At 44.6% G+C, this 17,145-nt stretch overlaps 1 protein-coding gene across 1 annotated transcript in view; it reads left to right on the forward strand.

The window, feature by feature from the left end:
* Positions 1–596: 596 nt before the first annotated feature.
* Positions 597–17,145, forward strand: part of SPOCK1 (SPARC (osteonectin), cwcv and kazal like domains proteoglycan 1) — a 466,817-nt gene continuing 450,268 nt past the window's right edge. Inside the window, exons 1-2 of the mRNA XM_015239542.3 lie at positions 597–739; positions 1,362–1,547. Of these exons, the coding sequence (XP_015095028.1) occupies positions 1,362–1,547 (186 nt within the window). The 5' untranslated portion in view covers positions 597–739. The remainder of the gene's footprint in view (positions 740–1,361; positions 1,548–17,145) is intronic.

Here is a 17,145-nt window from a genome sequence, read left to right on the forward strand (position 1 = left end):
TGCAGAATACCAACGGACGCCACAGGGTCAGTGTGGGGACACAAGGCTATAGAAATGATAGAAATGGAGGCCAAAAGGCTGTCTTAAGGGATTGATGGCAGTGGGCATGGTATATAGGGCATGGGAGAGCAGAGATACAGGTGGGTTCGTGATCTGAGTTGGAGCAATGCAGAAATCCACTCACCTCTGGGAGACTTTCCTAAGGAATGCTGATTCAGCAAGCCTGGGGCGTGAGCCAGGAATCCCTATTTTAAAGAAGCCCTCCCCTCCCCCCATCGAGGTGATTTTGACTTAAATGGCCCTCCGAACTTCCTCTTGAGAATGCCTCAACGCTGGCCGGCTTCTTGACCTTAGATCTTCAGTACTCTCAACTGTCTCTCACTAGCGTGGGCCTGAAAGCTTCTTTCAGCCCTGCAATAAGATATGGGTAACCAGATCCCTGGCTGTTGGACCAGGGGCGGCGGGGCTGTCGGGCGGGCGGTACAGCAGCTCGCGGCCGCCAGGGGTCGCCAGAGGCCTCCGCTCGTGCGCTCGGGCTCTTCCGCCCGCGGACGCCGCGCCCGAGCGAGCGAGCGGAGCCAGAGCGCTTCGGGCTCACAAAGCGGCCGGACGCGCGGCGGCGGCGGCGGCGGCGGCGGCAGCAGGAGCGCAGGGGAGCTAGCTAGCCTGTCAGCCTTCTCGGAAACCGCGCCACAGGAACCTAGCAACTCGGACGCGGGGACCCGGGTCGGGCCCCAAGGTACGTGCCCCGCGGAACCCCGCGCCCCAACTTGGCGTGCTTGGGACCTCCTCGCGGCCACTGAGGGGCTGGCAGGGTCAGGGCCTGGGACTGTCTCCACTCGCCCCCTTTTCGCCGAGGCGGCTGGGCGGGCGAGGGGAGAAGCCCCAGCTGCGGGTACCCCCCACCCCCCATTCCTCGTTTTGCGAGAGCCTGGACTGCTGCTAGGAGCCCTGTTACTCTCGCCCTACTGCGGAGCTCTGGGCACCGTCTCTGGGAGTGCGGCTTGAGGACTGAGGGCTCCCCATTTTCGGTGAGGGATACTGAAGCCCCTATCCGAGAGTGGCGGTCAGTGAGGCGCCCGGAGAATAGATGACACAGGTCCTCTGTAGTTTGGTAGCAGCCCCTAATTTGTGACGCAGCCTCTTTATTTGCAACTGAGCCCCCCCTCCCCATTCGTGAGAAGGGTCTCGGTCTGTAGACCGCCCCAGGTGTGCGAGGGTTGACCCTGGCCCTGCTGGGAGATTCCCCGCCCCTACAGCGGGGCCCGGGGGCGGAGGCGCTCAGCCCTCCGCGCCGGGCGAGGGGCTCGCCACCGCCCTGGCGTCCCGGCTCACCGCCCCCGCGTGCCCCTGCCCCGCAGATGCCGGCGATTGCGGTGCTCGCGGCGGCCGCCGCGGCGTGGTGCTTCCTCCAGGTCGAGAGCCGGCACCTGGACGCGCTGGCTGGAGGCGCGGGCCCCAACAACGGCAATTTCCTAGACAATGACCAGTGGCTGAGCACAGTCTCCCAGTATGACCGGGACAAGTACTGGAACCGCTTTCGAGACGTGAGTACGGTCGCCGCCGGGCCCTCAGGGTTGGGGAGCCTTTCAGCGGAGGGCCTCTGAAGCGGGTGGGGAGGGAACAGATGCAGACTTCCCAGGCAGCTTGTCGGCCCGGGGTGCCTGGGCTTCGTCTTGCTTGAGAGGAACTTTAAAGAGAACTTCTAAGGCTTGATGCCTGTTACCTGTGGTCCAGGTGTGTTGTATTTGTAGGACTGGGGGAGGTGACTGCACTAAACATGGTATAAATAGTGAGCAGCTGCGGAAGGAGAGGCTCCCTGAGCTGCTGAGTTCTCCTAACAAGAATGGCTGGCTTTGCCAAGCCCCCTCGAGAACCTCCCTGGGCAGCAGTGATTTAGACCACCCCTAGGGTGTTCCGGAAGAATGCGTGCTGCCAAGGCTAGGTTTGGGGTGAGCCCAGCTTATTGACAAAAGACCCAGGTGTCCCAGGTTTGGAGAGTAGTGGCCATGGGCCTGATAAAATGTTGGATGAGAGCGTGGTGGTTTTGACCCTTGGCGTCTTTAGGGGAAGAGAAAAGGAACAGGCAGCTCATGGAGTTGTTCTGCCCTGAACCAGAGCCTGGGTGGCAGAGGATTGCTCCTCTAAGGGAGCCGTGGGAGGGGAGAAAGTTATTTCTGGGCACCCGGAGGCAATCTGCTGCCTGTTTCTGCCCCAGGCTGGTGCTGCTCTCCAGGTACGCCCCGGAGGATGCCTGCTGGACAAGAGGCACCTGGCGCAGTCTTTCCAGCAGATGGCATCCCCTCTGTGCTGTGGGAGCCACTGCCAGCTCTTTGAAAGGCTGCCCCAGGTGACTGGGGCCCTGCACTTCTAAGGGACTAGGAAATAACTTTTATGATACTTAGAATTAGGAATTCCTGCTCTGAGGAGAGACCCATACCGCAGAGCCCCTGCTCTGGTCACAGGGCTCTTGGAGGTGGGAGGTGTGTGGGAGTGTACTGGATTCCTCTTAGCCATGTGCCCAGTATGCCCAGCCCTTGCACAGAGAGGATCTGAGGAATCCTGTGACTCTAGATATTTTCTAGTATTTTCTAAAGCGCATCTCTCCATGTTCCATTCAAGAGGAGCAGAGGCCATGAGTGGGGGTTTGCTTATCTCTCGTCTCTGTTCTTCCCTCTCCCTTCAGTTGATGGGGGTCTTCTCTTTGAAGGGGGCTTTCAAACTCTTTCAGTGCGCTTCTACAGTCATTTGGGGCCTTCTTACAGCAACTCCCTACACCCGCCACATGATCCCTGCTGCACCTCCCTGTCCCTGACCTGCTCTCTTAACCATCTTGGATACCCTCTCTGTTTGGCTCTGAGGAGCCCTGCCCTGACTACCATTGCCTGTGGCTGAAAAAAATGACCAAACTACCCAAATGATGTTCCAAGGAAGCTTCTGTTCCCAGACTTACATAGGGTAGAAATTACCCTGCTTTTTGTTTCTTTTGCCATTGTGTTTTAGATAGAGTTGAGGAACAGGGCAGATGCTTAACTTGGCTAGAGCTGGGAGAATTGGGGCAGGCTTGGAGGAGAAGGGCATCTTTGCACATGCCTTGGTTTGAGTGGCAGCTGGGTCAAGTGGAAAGCAGCTATGCTTGTTGGTCTTTGGATATGTACCTTCCTGCCTCTTAAAGGTTTTCTAGTATCAGTGTATCATAAACATGACATCATTCTTATTTCCCATTCAGCTTTAAATTTTGAAAAATTGAGCTTTTATTTCTTGCAAATGGTGACATTTTAAATTCTTGAATCAGTGTTTTTCTAAACCTGACTGATCGTGAAGCTCTTACCTGGGGTGCTTGTTAAATTGTAGCACCCAGACACATCCCCACCCCAAGATTCTAATTCCATAGTTGTGGGATGAGTGCTGGAAATACGTATTTAAATGAACGTTCTAGGTAATTCTTAGAATGTTTAGGAAATACCACCTTATAAAAATGTACAAAGTGTAACAAAAAGAGAAGAGCTTCTATATTTAAATGTACTACTTTTTTGTTTCTGGAGCATTTTAAGGTGTTAAACTAATATTTTTAGCAGCATATATCCTTTTAAAACGATAATTTAATCTAGCATACCATTAAAAACATCTAAAAATGTTTAAAATAACCTTAGATGTCTTTAGTTATCAACCATTTTATATGCTTCATAGAGTCTTCTGATGCTAGCTATGGGTTAGATATAATTTAATGCCATTAACCTTTTTAAAGTGTTGTGAAACTCAGACTAGATGCTCTTTCAGGCCAAGTCTGAGTGTCTTCAGCTGGGTCATTTCCTTAGAATAACCACAAAGCCTCAGTCCCGTGGGCCCAGGGACTAAAGGGTTGCTTCCTCTAGAAACCAGCAATTCAGTGGACCGTTGATTAAGCCCCAGCTAATGGTGCAGTTGCTCAGCCTACCTGATCATTTTTGCTGAACCAGGCCTTGCTTGAGGTTGACAAGCCTACCTGCCTTCTTTCAGTTTTGTTGAAGCTACTGATAACTTTGAAAGACTGTGTCCTGAGGTTATTGTTACAATGCTTGTCAGTTTTTGAAAGTCCTCATGGAGGAAAACTTCTTGCCTTTCCCTTGACTTGTCACTTTTTTGGACTTGGGAGAGGGATAGATTGAAGTGACTTTTGAGCTTGTGAAACCAGAAACTAAGGGCTCCTTTAACAGAGCTGATGATACCATTGGTGGGTGTTACCAGGCAAACTTTGAAATGGCAGTGATGGTGGACCGTGTGCTCCACGCTCCCTTATCTGTTGATTGTGTTGTGATATTGCCAGAGATGAGCTGACAGACACTACTTAATGCTTTGAAGCAGTCCTATTGCTCTAGATACACAAATAATCACTGTTTACTTCTTTCCAGAAGTAAAACTCACAACTACTCCCAGGCTTGTTGCCTGGAGTGATGGAGCCGGGAGAAATACAACAGCATTCCAATGTTTGCTCCTAAATGTACTGGTGGTCTGTTACTTTGGTCATTATTCTTTTATAAAGAGTAGCAATTGGGATGTTTTGGCCAGATGGAGACCCAGACTTTTGCACAAATAACAGTATTAAGAAGGAGAAGATGAAGAAGGCAGATGTGTGTATTAGGTTGTACAGTAATTTCCCTGCTCCAGCTGTCACGCCTTTAACTCCTCCTTGGTTTGAGGTTGAGGGGTCAGGATGCCACCACCAGTCTCCTGACTTTTTCTGAATCTGATTTGGCTTTCCATATCCTTTTCTGTAAACTTTTTCTTTCTTCATTCCTGCATTCACTTGTTTGTTCATTCCTTCCAACAAATGTTTGACTGTCTACCATGTGCTTGTAGGCAATAGGCTAGAAGGGTAAGTAAGATAAATAAATGTGATCTCTCCTCTCAGGTGGTCTCTTGTCTACTGAATGAAATTCTTTAAGTTAGGCTGTTCTTATTTCTTTCTTATTGTTTTCTGTTTTTGAAAATAAGTTTTTTTCTTAAAAGATAATACACGTTGGTTGAAATTAAAAAGTGAAAACACTGCAGAAATAGGTGATATCTCATTCATACATTCATCGAACACTTAGTGTGCCAGGTATTGTTTAAGACTCTTTAGATATATTGTCGTTTAATTTTGATAACAGTCCTCGGAGAGAAGTACTATTATTCTTACTTACTGAGAGGTTAAAGCCTACAGAAGTGGGCCTTGGAGGAACTGGGCTGGACCCATGCAGTCTGACTCTAGACTCATGCTGTGCACTGCAGCCCATGAGAAGTGGAGTGGATTTTGGCTGTGAGCTTCCGTGGGTATCACACTACAAGTCTTTCCTTCTTTATGTCTTAAGGCCACCAGTAAAGAGCCTTGGGTTGAGACAAAGTGCAGTGGGAATCTACGTAGACACAGCTTATTGTAGGGGTCACATCAGGGCTTCTCTTCTGCTAATAATGAGCTTCTGATTTGATTAGAATAATATTGTTGCTTACACCAAACATGACATTTTCTTTCTTTTGCACTCCCGATACTGGTCCTGACATTTAACTCCAGGATAATACCTTTAGCAGGCTCGAAGAATCAGAAGTGTTGCCTTGGCTGGCATTTATCTTACTCCGGAGTGACCTGAGTTTGTAATTCTAATGAGACCACAAGGACCAGCCCACGTGCTTTTTCCTTCTTGTGCGCGCTCTGTGGGATTTCGTGGTCTCTGTAGCAGAACTGGGGTGGTGGTGAGCATCTGATCTGCTCACTGGATCTTAACGGCTCAACTATAATGAGTTTCAAGGGCAAGTGAGGCTTTATTGACAGAACCGTGGCTGGCTCAGTGTGTGGGGCTGGTGACAAGAGAGGTGGTATGGCATAGTGGATCAGTCATTAATCTGTCACCACAGAAACTCAGCTTGTAATAGAGAGTAGCAGAAAATCATTTTGATTAAACAGGTTCAAGAAAAATTAAATGAGTTTGTGATCCTGACTCTCTTTAATGAACCCAGTATCTTAAATCCCCTGTACTAGATGACCACTGATAGAATTATTTCATGGGAATTATTATAAACAGAGTGTCTGCAAGTTGATAGGCTTGAGACCATTCTTGTATTCTCCATCCTCACCATCTGCTTGCTTACAGGGAGAACCTAGTTTTGCCTGGCGAGGATGGCTGAGCCGTTGCCCTAGGTGAGCCTCCCGGGCTGAGTCCCCCTCCTCTCCTGGTCCTCTGAACCCTGCCCCCACAGTGCTTCTGCTGACCTGGATAGCTAGGAGGATAAGAGCTCTCCTGTATGCTGATGAGAGTATTTTCAGAAGCAAGAAGTGATCCCAAATGACTCATCGGACTTGTGCTCCTCCCCTGGAAGAGTGGGACGTAATCATTAGCTCAACTCTTTTCTCGTGCTTGGGAAGACACAGTAATGTTAGTAATTAAGTATTTTATAATACATCCTTTCTTACTCACCCACTATAGTGTATTTCAGAGCTAACACACTCAATATCTGAACCTGAACACCTGGATGACTCGTTTTACCTTTCCTTTGGTGAGGTGACTGTTGATGTTCCTTAGGAAATTCCTCAGACCCAAGCTCATGCTTGGTCTCAACTCCCCATGTGAGATAGTTAACAAACAGAGGAAATTTTCTATAAAATACGAAATAATTTGCCCAAGGTTACAAGTTTTTTTTTTTTAATATTTCATCCAGTATAAGATGCCATCCATTGTAAGATGCTCCATTTGTGTGCACTACTCAGAAAGAAGGCAGTGCCCAGAAGGAAGAGTGTAATAGATTCCTGGGTAAAGGTGGGACCCCAGAGGACCACCCCTCAGCGTAGAGGTATAAACTCACTATGCTGTAAAGGGTCCATAGCAAGGCGACTCATCTGTCTGTACCTTGGTACTAGTGGGTGAAGGGGAAAAATAGGCTCTGAGCGATTGAATGGACTGACTCTAAGGTTTCTGGTCTAAATGCACACTATTGTTGCAGCTCACCAAACCTTAGACAGTTAATTCAGTCTCAGGCTCTTTGTCGTCTTTGAATTCCTGGCTTCTCATTTGTTAAATGGGGGATGATCACAGTACTGGTAAGGACTCTGGATTGCAAGTGACTGAAATCTAGTCCAAACTGGCTTAAATGGAAAAGAAAACTTACTCACTTGTGTAACTGGAAAATCTACTGATAAGCAATGGATTTAGGTATGGCTGGATCCCTGGGCTCAGGTTGCATCATAGGACTCGGTTGTGTATGTCTGTTGTTTTTCTCTCCCCTTTTCCCCCCCTCCCCCAAATCTTTGGGATTTATTTCTGCCATGTTGGTTGTATTCTCAGACTGTTTAGTTCAATGTGGTGGCTCATGGCAGCTACAAATTTACATCATCCTGTAGTTTTTATGTTTCAGTATTGCCACGAAAGTCCTAGAACTTGAGACTTGTCAAATTTATCTGTTTTTGTGTCAGTACTATATTGTTTTGATTACTGTAGCTTTGTAGTATAGTCTGAAGCCAGGGAGCCTGATTTCTCCAGCTCCCTTCTTCTTTCTCAAGATTATTTTGGCTACTTGGGGTCTTATGTGTTTCTACACAAATTTAAAATTTTTTTGTTCCAGTTCTGTGAAAAATTCCACTGGTAAGTTGATAGGGATTGCATTGAATCTGTACTTTGCCTTGGGTAGTTTGGCCATTTTAACAGTATTGATTCTTCCAGTCTAAGAACATGGTATGTCTTTACTCTGTTTTGTCTTCAGTTTCTTTCATCAATGTCTTATATATAGCACAGGTCCTTTGACTCCTTAGATAGATTTATTCCTAGGTATTTAATTTTTTGATGTGATAGTAAAAGGTATTGTTTCCTTAATTTCTTTTTCTGCTGTTTTGTTGTTAGTGTATAGAAATGCAACTGATTTCTGTATATTAATTTTATATCTTGCAACTTTACCAAATTCATTGAGCTCTAGTAGTTTTCTGGTAGTATCTTGAGGATTTTCTATGTATAGTATCATGCCATCTGCAAACAGTGACTGTTTTTCTTCTTTTTTTCCAATTTGGATTCCTGTTATTTTTCTTCTCTGATTGCTGTGGCTAGGACTTCCAAGACTATGTTGAATAAAAGTGGCAAGAGTGGGCATCCTTGTCTTTTTCCTGATCTTAGAGGAAATGCTATCAGCTTTTCATGACTGAATATAATGTTAACTGTGGGTCTGTCATATATGGCCTTTATTATGTTGAGATCTGTTCCCTCTGTGCCCACTTTATGGAGAGTTGTTACCATAAATGGATGTTACTGTACCTGTGTTGTACACCCATACCCCAGTCAATCGCTTTGGCCAAGTTGGTAGAATATGCTGGTACATGCCCAGCCCTAGCGTGGGGCCTGGGATCTGGGGATAGAATGGTGGTTGGGACTTCACTGGATTACATGGTTAAGTGTGTTAGGGGAAATGGATGCCTAGTGGGCAAACATCAAAGGTGTCCACTATGTTGATCAGCCTCACAGGGTTGGCATGAAGAGTAAACTGGCTAATAGAAGTGAATCTTTCAGCGAAGTGTCTGGCTTAATACTCAATAAATGGAGGCTGTTATTTTTACTAATATTAACAAGTCCTGTTATGCCTTTATGCATCATGCCTCAATTTATAGTTGTATATATTTGTGTTTTAGCTTCTTAACTAGTTGGATTCTTCCTGAAGAGCCCGAGTCTCATTATGCCTTGCACACAGTAGGTGGTCAGTTAGCATTTTGCTGACTTAAATTATAGCCTAAGCACACCTCTAGATGAGTTTCTGAGAGAGGGAAACCTTTAGAATTACTGGCATATAGGCTTTTATAGTGTTTGGTAGGGGGAAATTCTAGGTTAACACATACATTGGAAAAAAAAATTTTTTTTTTTTTTTGCTCTAACCCTGTCTTTAAGCCAGGACCTCACAACTTTATAACCCTTTTTGGGATACACTGAGGTACAGAGCTCCTTGTCCCCTAGACTTTTACTACTGAGCCCAGCACAGAAATCTGTTCAGTGAATGCTTGAATGAATTTGAGTGAGTGAATGAATAAGTGAATGGATTATCCTGGACCAGGACTTTCCACACCTCCAGGATGAGGAAGAGGTGTTCTTTGCAGAGAGGCGGCCCCAGTAAGTCATGCTGGCTTTGGACATGTCTCTCATTCTGTTTAGTAATTGACAATGATTATACATATCAACAGATGGACATGCTATTGAAAGCCAGGGGAACCTGACAAAGAAGCTCAACCCACTCACAATCCAGGTACAGTCCCTGGACCTGTGAAAAGCTCTCTGAGGCTGGGTCATGTCCTGGTAAAGAGGTCCCTCTTAACCTGAGCTTACCTTCCAGTCTTGTCAGGGATAAGCTTGGGTGTTGGCTACAGCATCTGTTTCCTGATCTGTAAGATGTGGAGTGATCATACATACTTCATGGGGTTTTAGGAGCATTGAGTGAGCTCCTAGCACAAAGTAGATGCTCATGACCTTTCAGTAATTGGTGTACCTGTGGTTCTGATTTGCTTTCTGATGGTCATTTCTCACAACTTGTGTCCTGGGAGCACACACCAGTAGACGTTGTTTTCTGTCTTATGTCTTAGAGAAATGTTGGAGACATTTGTTCCATTTTCCTTGAGCCTGTCTTTATTTCATTCCTTGCTGGTCTGGAAGGCTGTCTGAGCTTCTATGGCCTATTCTCTGATTTTCCCATTGCAGCTCTTGGCACAGAAGACCGTCCCATCCTGTTTCACATTATCACTGGACCTCTTCTGAAACTGGCAGCTCTCATCACAGTATATCTGAGAGGGGGGTTGTGCCCAGCCGCACCTCAAGTCCTAGTAATGTGAAGGGCTCCCGGGGCCCTATTATGCTGAGCCCTAATTCATGTCACTTCTAATGTTAAGTTCTGATGGGTTGCCTTCAGCCCATCTCGAAGGTGAAAGCCTCATCTTGTCCTGCAAGGAGTGGTCCCAGGCTGGCTTTGGTAGGCGGGGTTCTACATTGGTGTCCTCAAGGAAGCTCCTACAGGGTCTAGAAAATATTTCTTGTTGGTGTTCAGGTGTCCCTGAGCTCCAGGTTTGGCTTTAGAACCAATAGGAAGATACTAGTAGGACGGGCCAGGCCTTTGTTCCTCCTCTCTACAGATCCACCTCTTCAGTTCCAGATCATTACAGGCCATCAGAGGACCTGTAATTCACTACAGCCAAAGCAGGTTAGCTATGGTTTAGGAAAACCCAAACAGTAACGAACAGTTAATGCAGGGCATGGTGTTTTGCTGATGCAAAAATGTTCTTCAAATGCCAGCTTCATGCCAGGACTTTGCTTGGTGCTGGGTGAAGAAGAGAGATACGGTGTGTACCCTCCTGGAGTTTTTGGTCTAGCATCGCAACAGATAAACAATCACAGAATAATCATTTAGGTACAGCTGAGAAAAGTGCTACAAGATAGAGGTACAGATGCTCTGAGAATATGTAATGGGGAGGGGAGAGGGCTAATTAATTTTTTCTTGTCAGAGAAGGCGTCCCTGGGAAAAACACTGGCCCTGAGACATGGCGGATGAATGACAGGTGAGCCGGCTGAGGAGCAGAGGCAGGTGTGTTCCAGGCAGCAGGTGGGAAGACAGATCCAAAGGTCTTGAGATGGGAAAGACCTGGATGTGTTTGTCTTAGGATTGATTCCCTTAAGTAGCAAGCTCTCTCCTGATTTTATTTAAAAAGTATGCTTTGTACATTTTCAATTTCACACACATTTTGGGGCAGGGGAATGAGTTGCCTGTGGAAAGTGAGGTACACAGAGGGGCCAAGTACTGGGAACGGTGGCCTGTTTTCTGTATTCCCATCGACTTCTCCCTTTATGTCTGGTAGTACTTGTTTTATGTATTTAGGTGCTCCTATATTGGGTGCATATATGTTAATGAGTGTAATATCCTCATCTTGTATTGACGCTTTTATCATCATATAGCATCCTTCTTTATCTTTCTTTATGGCCTTTGTTTTAAAGTCGTCTTTGTCTGATACAAGTATTGTGGCCTGGTTTCTTCTTGTCCCTCTCGGTGCCTCTCTGCTGTCTTTGGCAGCCATCTCTGTTGTGTAAATATCCCTCACCCTGCCTTCCACTTTAAAAAAGACTTCTCACTTCTCTGGAGTCTGTGGCCCATGAGTGTCTCCTTGTCTCTGTGGTCAAGAGCTCCTGCTGTTCCCACTGCTCCTCAGAAATAAGGGTACCCTGGAATTTCTTGGACAGAGTGATTGTGAAGTCTCTGCTTCAGAAATGAGACTGGTATAGGTGGGCTACTCTTTGCTTTCCTCCCCATTCTCCTCCCCTGCTACCAACTCTGAGAACCAGCTAGGTGCCAGGCTTGGAAGCTTAAGATGGAAACCAAGATTTCCACACACAAGGCTCACACCACAGTTCAGGGTGAGAGACAAACATGCATGGAGTTTCTACACTGACACATTGGCGTGCTGGATGGTATGTGGCATCATAGCCCCTGGGCCTGGGTCCTTCTCATGTCCTTGTGGCAGACATGAGGATAATGGTTTTTTCTTGAGGAAGAGGAAAGATGCACTCACAGACTAGTGATGTGAATTACTGGGGATTCTCCTGGAAGGATAACACTAACACCAAATTAACCTAATTGGGTTGGGATTCTATGCCGCTATGTCCCTCAGGAGACCCTTCCCTTGATCTTTTAGGATGAACTTTTCTTTGGTGCAATGGGGAAGGAAGGACACATTATACAACTGTCTTGTAATAATTTTCAAACTCTTCCTGTGTGATTTGTGACATGTCACACTACAGAAGACACTGTCAGTGTTCCCCAGCATAATTGGTGGGTGAGCAGGCCTTTATGTGAAGTCCATCGATGGCGGTGATTGAAGCAGGGAATGCCAGTGTTCTAGGCAGTTTTTGCATATTTGTTTTCTCCATACTTTATCTTTGCAGAGAGCAGAAGCCTCACTTTTCTGTTTCAGCTCTACCCTTCCTGTCCCACCATGTGAATCTAGTTGCTCTAACTCAGCTCTAAGAAAGGCTAGGCCAAGTTGCTAATGACCTTTCGCGACCAAGGCAAAAGGGCAGATGCCCAAAGCAAGGTGTTGGAGCAGTAGTTCTCAGATTTACATCTTTATAATCTTGAAAAATCACTGGCAGTGCTCATTTAAAATGCAGATCTCAGCTTCCTAGTCCAGAGCAGAGTCTTCAGTAGGTCAAAGGCCATACCCAGGAACCTGCATTTTGAGTAAGCAATCCAGGCGATTCTGATGCAGGTAGTTCTCAGACTGTATTTTCAGAAAAACTCTGGAGAATTATTACTTATCACAAATAGACAACACCATTAGCTCCACTGAACAATACAATTTTAGACAAAAATGAGCATTTTATTTTGAAGATGTGGAGTAAATTGTTACATGTGCCATTTTCCGCCTTAGACTGACAGGGCTACCACTGACATCAGTAGAAAGAAAGGCCTTGCTTTCTAGTGTGTGCACATCCATAGGTCTCAGCAGCAGGCGTTGTGAAGTGTTCTTGGAGTGGAATGATGTTTGACTCTTCCCTGGCTTCTAGGACGTCAGAGATGCTTATGCATATGAGCATGGTGGAATTGATGTGGGACCTTCTCCATGACAGAGTCCCAGCAAATCTTCCTTTCTCCAAAGGGACCTGATCACTACCAACTCTGTTCTGATTTTGCATCTTCTCTAGCAGAATTGATAATGTTTTGTGCACAAATGAACTGAAGGACATTGACTCTGACATTGGTTTTAGTTTTTGGAGAAGTGGATATTGAAGCTGAAATGATGCTAAGCGTATGTAGTAGACAAGGAATGGTGGATGTATTAAACAGTATTCACCCTCGTGGGAGGTGTGTCCTTGGGCATAGAGAGGCTGTACACTCATCCCTTGGTGTCGGTGTGGGATTGGTTCCAGGATACCTAAATCCACGAATGTGCAAGTCCCTTATATAAAATGATGTAGTACATGTGGCCCTCCATATCCATGGGTTCTGCTCCCCATATAGAGGATGTAGAGGGAAGACTACTATCCGTTGAAAACACAGAGAAGTTCTGAGAGATATGGTCTGGACAATCATAACTACCTGCGACTCTCTTCTTGGAATAATAAATTTTTTTGCTTAGTTGGCCAGATAATTGTGGCAAGATCAGAGGACAATAAAAGCAAAAACTTGTCAAAGTTTAGGAAATGTATGAGGATTAGCAAGACATGGCATTATTCCATTGTCCACTGTACAAACTCTCAAACTTTGCTTTATGTTGCTGAATTTCCTCTAATTAATGGCACCTAAAATCGACAAAACTATTGCCAAGAGGAAGAAAATAGTCAAGTGTACTGAACAGACTTCTGTGGTTATTTGGAGTCTCTCCATAGCCATGTTGTTAAGGGATAATTGGGTAGTTTCCACTTGTTTCTGTGCTCATTGGACATGCCGATTCCTCTGTGGCTTTGGGGGCTTGGTTGGTTGGTGTCCAGTCCTTTCATCAGGCCAAGGCATCACTTCCTTCTGAGCCAGATAGCCTTGCTGTGACTCTGGACCTAGTCTGTTACCTTTGACCTGCCATCTTGAATGAGGCCCATGTCACTTCTGGTGAATGAGAGAGTAGAAATGCGGTCCGTGGTAGAGCTAAAATAGTGCTGTCTTTACTGGTGCTAAAAGTGTGATTTTTATGACGGGGTTGGTGGTTTAAAACTTTTCCTACCTAGGAAAGACCTTTGCATATGTTTTAAAAAATGTTTTCTTTTGTTTGTTTCCATGTTCATCCTGAACCTAGATCCTCACCTTTCTAATAGGCAGATGCTGGTACACAGATTCAGTAGTTTTGTTTGTTCATGTGTTCATACATTCATACCGCAGATACTCACTGGCCAGGCTGCTATGCACCAGGCACTGTGCTGGGCACTTAGGATGTAACAGAGAGCGCAACAGCTTTTACTCCTTTTCTCTGGAGTCTACAGTCTTCTTGTCTGAGACCAAATGAAGAAAAGAGGTGCTTGGTGGTCAGGGAAACCTGTTAGGGGTTATTCTACAAAGGGATAGGCCTGGTCTACAAAAGGACCAGAGTGATCCTATCAAGCTGGATGTCCGGAGGCCTTGGAACCTGGGCAGTGTCTTGGGGGAAAAGTCACATAAAATCTTCATCTCTGAATGTGTTCTGTGGTCAAACTTCTTCAGCTTAATTCAACTCTTGCTGACCTACATGAGTGGTCCTTGCTATTTTGCCTGAGTTTAGGACCCACACACTGGCAACAGAAGGGTGCTGGTCTGTACGATCGAGGTGGAGCATTTAGCTGAGACAGGACTTGATGTGTATGCATGCTGAAGTGCAGTGAGTCGAGCCTTGTCAGGGCTTCAGGTCAAGGCCTGTAGCAAGTGTAGAGAGAATCACAGAAGAGCCCCTGTGCTCAGCAGTGCTGGATAGGCAGGGAGTATGTTTCGTTGGAGTGGAACATGTACAGAGCAAGGGTGCCAGTCATGAGTGTGCCACCTGATGTTCACAAAGTGAATGCAACATAAGACCAGTAGCCAGGTCAGGGGACAGAATGGTATCAGCATCTGAGAAGTCCGCCTTGTGCCCCTTGCACTCACTGCCTGTCCCCCTCCCAGGGAAGACTCTCTTGACTTCTAACGCTCTAGGTTAGTTTTGCCCTGTTTTCATGCTTTTATAAATGGAATCATAAGGATGTATTTTTTGGTGTGTCTGGCTTCTTTTGCTTGGCACTGAATTGTGATGCATTGTTGTGTGTGGCTGTAGTTTGTTCATTCTCATCGCTGTGTAAATATTCCACAAGTTACCTGTTCTTTTGTGGAGGGACTCTCGGGTGGTTTCTGGGTTTTGGCTACTGCATAATAGCACTTCCTTGGGCCAATCTTTTGGTGAACCTACATATATGCTTTTTAAGGTGTATACATACATACCCGTGGAATCCATTGGTCATAAGATAGGTGAATGTTCAGCTTTCAGAGGTGTGGTTAAATTGTATGGAAGTTCACTGGGAGCAACATTTTTGTTTTGCTGATGGAGAAATAAAAAAAAAAGGCTACAGTCTAACTCATAATCCAATTCAACCAAAATGTATTGAGCATCTGTTACATGTCAGGTACCCTTATGGAGCCTGTGTTCTAGTTGAGAGAAAAAAACAACACACAGGTAAAGATAAAAACCATTGGTTGTAGGTGCTAATGACAAAAATAAACTATGGTGACTCAATTTGGAAAAATAGTCTCTTGGATAAGTAGTGTTGGGAAAACTGGATATTCACATGCAAAAAATGAAATTGGACCCCTATCTTACACCATTCACAAAAATTAATGGATCAAGGAGTTAAACATAAGACCTGAAACCGTAAAACTCCTAGAAGAAAACATAGGGAAAAACTCCTTGGCATTGGTCTCAGCAGTGATTTTTTTTTTTGGAACATAACACCAAAAACATAAGCAACAGAAGCAAAAATCAACAAATGGGAAAATCAATATCAAACTAAAAAGCTTCCATATATCAAAAGAAACCATCAACAAAATGAAAAGGCAACCTATGGAATGGGAGAAAATATTTATAAACAGTGTATCCAATAAGGAGTTAATATTCAGAATATATAAGGAACTCATACAACTCAATAGCAAAAAAAAAAAAAATCCAATTAAAAATGGGGAAAGGACCTGAACAGACATTTTTCCAAAAAAGATATACAGATGGCCAACAGGTACATGAAAAGATGTTCAACATCACTAATCATCAGGGAAGTGTAAATCAAAACCATGATGAGATTTCATCTCACACCTGTGAGAATGGCTGTCATCAAAAAGACAAGTGATAACAAGTACTGGCAAGGATGTGGAGAAAAGGGAGCCCTGGTACAGTGTTGGTGGGAATGTAAATTTGTACAGCCACTATGGAAAACATGAAGTGTGAAGGTTCCTCATAAAATTAAAAGTTGAATTACCACATGATCCAGCATTCCCACTTATTTTTTAAAAATATAGTTTTATTGAGGTATAATCAGTTTCCAATGTGTCAATTTCTGGTGTACAGCACAATAGTTCAGTCATATAGGAACATAAATTCATTTTCATATTCTTTTTCACCATAAGTTACTACAAGATATTGAATATGGTTCCCTGTGCTGTACAATATGAACTTGTTGTTTATCTATTTTATATATATTAGTATCTGCAAATCTCAATCTCCTAATTTATCCCTTCCCATCCCCTTCCCTCTCTGGTAACCGTAAGTTTGTTTTTCTGCCTGTGAGTCTGTTTCTGTTTTGTAAGTTCATTTACCTTTTTTTTTTTTTAAAGATTCCACATAAAAGTGATACCATATGGTATTTTTTTTTCTCTTTCTGGCTTGCTTCACTTAGAATGACATTCTCCAGGTCCATCCATGTTGCTGAAAATGGCATTATTTTATTTTTTATTGATGAGTAGTATTCTGTTGTATAGATATACCATAACTTTTTTATCTAGTCATTTGTTGATGGACATTTGGGTTGTTTCCATGTCTTGGCTGTTATAAATAGTGCTGCTATGAACATTGCGGTGCATGTATCTTTTTGAATTAAGATTCCCTCTGAATATATGCACAGGAGTGGGATCAGCAATCCCACTTGTGAGTGTATATCTGGAGGAGTGAAATTACTGTCTTGAAGAGATAACTGCACCTCTGTGTTCATTGCAGCATTATGCACAATCACCAACGTATGGAAACAACCTAAGTGCCCATAAACAGATGAATGGATAAAGAAAATGTGATATATGTACAAAATGAAATATTATTCCACCATGAAAAAGAAGGAAATCCTACCATTCGTGACAGAATGGATGAGCCTTGAGGGCATTATGCTAAGTGAAATAAGTCGGAGAAAGACAAATACTGTTATGATATTATTTATGTGGAGTCTAAAAAAGCCAAACTCAGAAACAGAGGATAGAGTGCTGTTTGCCCGGGGGTGGAGGCAATAAGGAGATGTTGGTCAAAGGGTACAGATTTCCAATTACAGTTAAGTTCTGAGGGTCTAATGTGTATCATGGTGACTATAGTTAAAAATAAGTGTTGTATACTTGAAACTTGCTAAGAGAGTAGATCTTAAATGTTCTCACCATAATAACCACATCAAAGTAGTAATTATGTGAGGTGATGGGTGTGTTAACCAACCTTATTGTGGTAAT

The sequence above is a fragment of the Vicugna pacos genome, chromosome 3 (assembly GCF_048564905.1).
Source record: "Vicugna pacos chromosome 3, VicPac4, whole genome shotgun sequence".
NCBI classification, from domain to species: Eukaryota; Metazoa; Chordata; class Mammalia; order Artiodactyla; family Camelidae; genus Vicugna; species Vicugna pacos.